The 5,276-nt window shown below is 42.9% G+C and overlaps 1 protein-coding gene across 1 annotated transcript in view; it reads right to left on the bottom strand.

Annotated features, from left to right (window-relative positions):
- Positions 1-5,231, bottom strand: part of LOC102831874 (32 kDa beta-galactoside-binding lectin-like) — a 67,851-nt gene extending 62,620 nt beyond the window's left edge. The window contains exons 1-3 of the mRNA XM_006865274.1: positions 5,170-5,231; positions 3,952-4,108; positions 3,693-3,797 (exon numbers count right to left, since the gene is read on the bottom strand). Coding sequence (XP_006865336.1) covers positions 3,693-3,797; positions 3,952-4,108; positions 5,170-5,231 — 324 coding nt within the window. The remainder of the gene's footprint in view (positions 1-3,692; positions 3,798-3,951; positions 4,109-5,169) is intronic.
- Positions 5,232-5,276: the final 45 nt, after the last annotated feature.

Raw genomic sequence — 5,276 nt, 5'->3', positions numbered from 1 at the left:
TCACTATAATTACAATAGAGAAGAATTTACTTCATTTTGTCATAAATGTTTTGACTTGATGAGGTTGATGGCTTCTTTGTTCCTTTTTATCATCAGTGCTGAGTATTTTTAAGCAGACTTTCTCCTTTTATTTTAGTGAGTCTTGGTTTCCCTTCTTTATATTGGCTAGTAGAGTTACATACTTTACAACTACAATGAGGTTTACAAATTTAACATGCTACATTTACAACATTATATGTTGAAAGCACCTTAATTTTCTTGGCATGTGGGCATTCTGTTTCTCCACCAATCATTGTCTATTTTGTTTTGATGTTACTGTCAATTACAGCTTTGTACCCTGGAGTCTCTGTAATCACATTTTAAGTTTATTTTGGTGTTGTATGTATTCATGACAAGTTATTGATAACATTGCAAAGTATCAGTATTCCAGAACACTTAATTGTGCTCATGAGGAATCAATGTACACATGGACCAAGAGGCAGTTGTTCAAACAGAACATGGGAGCACTGAATGGTTTAAAATTAAGAAAGGTGTACAACAGGGTTGTATTATTTCACCAAACATATTCAACCTGTATGCTGAGCAAATAATCCAAGAAGCTGGGTTCTATGAAGAAAAACGTGGCATCAGGATTGGAGGAAGACTCATTAATAACATGTGATATGCAGATAATACAATCTTGCTTGCTGAAAGTGAAGAGGACTTAATATATTGACTGATGAAGATCAAAGAGCACAGCTTTCTTTACATCTCAATGTAAAGAAAACAAAAATCCTCACCACTGGACCAATAAACAACATTCTTATCAACAGAAAAAAGATTGAAGTTGTCAAGGAGTTCATTCTTCTTGGATCAACTATCAACACTCATGGAAGCAGCAGTCAAAAAATCAAACAACAGATTGCATTAGGCATATATGCTGCACAAGAACTTTTTAAAGTGTTGAAGGGCAAAGATGTCAGCTTGAGGACTAAGGTGCCCCTGACCCAAGGTATGGTATTTTCAATAGCCTCATATGCATGTGAAAGCTGGACCGTAAATAAGGAAGACTGTAGAAGAACTGATGCTTTTGAGTTATGGTGTTGGAGAAGAATATTGAAGGTGCCATGGGCTGCCAAAAGAACCAACAGATCTGTGTTGGAAGAAGTGTAGCCAGAGGGCTCCTTGAAGGCCAGGATGGCCAGACTTCATCTCTCATACTTTGGACATATTGTCAGGAGGGACCAGTCACTGGAGAAGGATATCATGTTTGGTAAGGTGGAGGGTCAGAGAAAAAGAGGAAGATCCCTAGTGAGATGGATTGGCCAAGTGGCAGCATCAATGGACTCAAGCATGGCAACAGTAGTGAGGTTAGCCCAGGATGTGGCAGTGTTTCGTTCTGCTGTGCATAAGGTCGCTTTGAGTCGGTACTGAATGGATGGCACCTAACAACACAACAACATATATTCGGGTCATTGTTAAGTGTCAATATTAGGAGTGGTTGGCTAGTCTAGTCAATCTTTTTTCTGGAGGACTCCCTTAATATATCTTGTAGGGCTCGTCTTGTGGCTACAAATCCCCTTAATTTTTCTTTATCTGGAATGTCCTCATTTTTCAATGACAATTTTTCTGGGAATTTATTCTTGGTTGACAGTTCTTTTCTTTCAAGACTCTGTATGTGTAACCCATTCCCTTCTTGCCCTTACTGTTTCTGGGGAGAAATCAACACTTAATCTTATTGGGGACCCTTTGTAGGTGGTATTTCGCTTATCTCATGCTGCATTCAAGATTCTTTCTTTAGCTTTGTTTCTGGAAAGTTTAATTACAATGTGTCTTGGTGTTTTTCTCTTCATCTTTAAGAATATTTGGGGAGTTTTTCACCATCATTTCTTCAAAAATTTCTCCTAGACTTTATTTCCTCTGTTCTTCTTCTGGAATTCCCATTATGCGTATATTGTTCCTCTTGATGGCGTCCCACAGAACCTTTATGCGCTCTTCAATTTTCTTTCCTCTTTCTATTTGTTCTTCAAATGGAGTAATCGCAGAAGTTTTCTTTCCTGTATCACTGACTCTTTCTTCTGTTGTTTTTATTCTACTTTTGTGTTTTTCCATGAAATTTTTTATTTTTGTTACTTTATTGTTATGCTCCGGAATTTCTGGTTGTTTTTTACCTAATGTTTCTATCTCTTTATTGAGTTTCTCGTTGTGTTCTTTATTGTTTTCCTGAATGTAAAGGATGACTGTAAAGCTAATGTTCTCCCATATAAACTATCACATATTCACAAGAAAACTATTTTTTTAAAAAAGATATGCTAGAGGAAAAGACACAGAGTCAAACTTGTTCTACAGAGACATTTTTATTAAGTCTTCAACAGGACAAAGACAAAGTCCATTATCAGGGATGAAGGAAGCCTCAGCATGTTCCCATTCTAGAGTCAATGGAATCCACTGAGTCATAGCCACAGTGTAAGTGTTCATTATACATGACAGAGGACAAAGGGGATCATCACAAGTCTTGATTGTATTTACTGATAAGTGCCATCAAGTTGGTTCTGACTCACAGTGACCCTGGAGAGAGAGGGTTTCTGAGGAATGCTGCTGAATTTGAACTGCTGAAGTTCAGTGCCTAACCTACAACTCCACACCAGGACTCTAACTCATGACTGATGGCAGTCAATTCATCACTGTCCAGGGCATGATACTGAGGTAGGGATAGGAGCAGGATGGGGATCAGTCCATCATTGTGGGTCATTGTGAGGGACAGGAATGGTTCTGGGGTTTGATTACCTGGCTACGTAGGGGTTGGGGGTATGAATCATGATCGTGCAATTCTGAGACATAGTTGTTGTTGTTGTTAAGTGCCATCGAGTCGGTTCCGACCCATAGCGACCCTGTAACAGACTTAGTTAGCAGGACTCAAACCTCTAACTTCAAGTAGATAATGTGTCTGATAGACTATTTTCAGTAAAAGCCCAGACAAGCCCATGGTTCCTTGAGTGAGCATCTCTGCATACTAGTTAACCTACGTTCAACCACACTCTACCTGTGGGTAAACAGTGTTTCCCTGGGTTTGTCTAAGTATAGCCACATGGTTCAAGTCTAATGGAGTCTGAATGTATGTCAAGACTCAGTGGAGGTAGAGCTCCAGTTCTAGACCACGGCCTTCCAGAACCAAGGGCTTCAGAATGTAAGGTGGTGGTTATGTGCCATGGAGTCGGTTCCGACTCATAGCAACCCTGTACATCGCTTCCATAAAGGCTATAGAGCCTTAAAAACCCTGTGGAGCAGTTCTACCATGGACACATAGGGGGCGCTGTGAGTCCGAATCTACATGATGGCACCTAATAATAGAAGCAGGGCAGCTTTTTCCAGGTGGTTAAGAGCTTACAATCCATCAGCCTGGTGTCCTACCTCAGTTTACCCCTTTGTCATGAAGATGCCACAAGCATTACAATACTAAGAAAGCACTAACTCCCTTTCCTGCCACAGAAAAGTGTGATGGAGGCCAGATTCTTTGGTTTGCTCTCATCACTTAGGGGAGAATGGGTCAGGGGACAGGAACTGGAGGGAGTGAGGAGGGGGGACGGGAAGCAGAATCCAGACCCCAGAGGTGTTATGATAAGGACTTGGTAGGGAATGTGGACTGGGGTGTTTTAATCTGGCACATCTACTCAGTAAAACTTTAAAGAAGACACCTGGAAATGTCCCCCTACATGCAGGTAGCTCAGCTGGCAGTTGTCCATCCTGTTCGGAAAGGTCACCACGTTGTCATTAGGCAGCATTATTTTGAATTGGTGTGTCTCGAAGGTTATATGGAACTGTAGCGACAAAGAGGGGGTTAAGGTACAAGGGCTACCCTGGAATGGAGCCAGGGCAGTGTTTGGGGGCTCCCACAGTGACCAGGCTGGGGTCCCCTACCATCTGGGCTGTCCCCTTGACATCAACCCCAGGCCTTTACCCCTTTGACCTTACCGTGACCTCTGACCCTGGGCCGAAGCAGTTGATTGGTACACGTTTCTCCTCACCCCAGCTGCCATTGAAAGAGTTGAGGGCAATGTAGGATTCTTTGAAGCGTGGGTTGAAATGTAGGTTCATTTTCTCAGCACTTTGGCCCAGATTAATTGCTACTCTGTAGGATGAGGGATAACAGGTGAGGTTTTGGGGTCACTTACAGGTAAAACAACTTCATAGTATGGGTGTTTAGGTGTTTGGGTTAACCACTGAATACAAGAGTCACCAAAGAAAGGTTGCATGAATCAAGGTCTATGCCTTAACACAAGGAAGGGGACAATCTAATCAGATGTGGTATTGATGAATCACTTTCCATTTCGAGGACTGACCGAAGATATTGACAGGAGGGGAACTGACAGGTTAAAAGATTGGGAGTGTCCATTCTAAATGACACAATGACTGTCCTTGATCTCTGAAGACTCCTTAAGTCTTTAATTATAAATAGGTTCCAACTAAAGGAGATGAGCTCCCTGTCACTTGAGGTATGCAATTAGAGTTGTGTGACCTCTTGGCAGCATCTCTACAAGAACCTGGGTTAGACCTTAGGGGTCCTTGAGGGCAGAGGCATTCTGGGTCATCAGGTGCCTTCATTTGGAGGTCTCAGGCCAAGAGCACTCCACATTTCTGCAATGTCAAGTAACTCAAGTTGAAGCAAGGGATTATTTTTCTTCGGTGGCTACTCCATGGATCTGTGCGTTTCCCACTTCCCAAACAAGAGTTGGGTTGTTTTGCACACAGGTAAGCTCCAGAGAAAGGTGGATGCTCTGTTTGAAGGAAAATAAAGAAGTTGCAGAGGGGACCACTTGTCAGTGCCTGGTGGTTAGCCTTGGCTTAATGTGCCTGAAAGGTGGGCTTCTGTCCAACCAACCCAAGAAGAGGTGTGATCCTGGGAGCTTATCCTGGGAAGGAACATGACCTTACTGGGAGCTCAGGCTCCTTCACCTTCATTGGCTGTTGGGGAATAAGAAACTGAGTATATGGCTTTGACTCTGAAATTCTGAGGGTCCCCAAACCCAACTTCCTTGCATGAGAGGGAGCAAGGGCACCGGGGCCCCCTTGGTCTGATCCCAAGGCTGCCGTATTAGTTTTCACATGGCTGCCCCGCCTGCTCCCCACTCCCCCACCTGCTCCAAATCTATGGACAGACCCCACCCCAGTCCTTACTCGTCCCCTACTCACTGATCAACATCATTGGACAGCTTGCCCTTGATCCTCAGGGTTTTTCCCAAGTTCATCTGCATGTTCGTGATTGTAAAATTTGCCTGAGCCAACAGAAAGACAATCAA

The sequence above is a fragment of the Chrysochloris asiatica genome, unplaced genomic scaffold, assembly GCF_000296735.1.
Source record: "Chrysochloris asiatica unplaced genomic scaffold, ChrAsi1.0 scaffold00076, whole genome shotgun sequence".
Classification (NCBI taxonomy): Eukaryota; Metazoa; Chordata; class Mammalia; order Afrosoricida; family Chrysochloridae; genus Chrysochloris; species Chrysochloris asiatica.
This window is presented reverse-complemented; position numbering and strand designations above follow the sequence as displayed.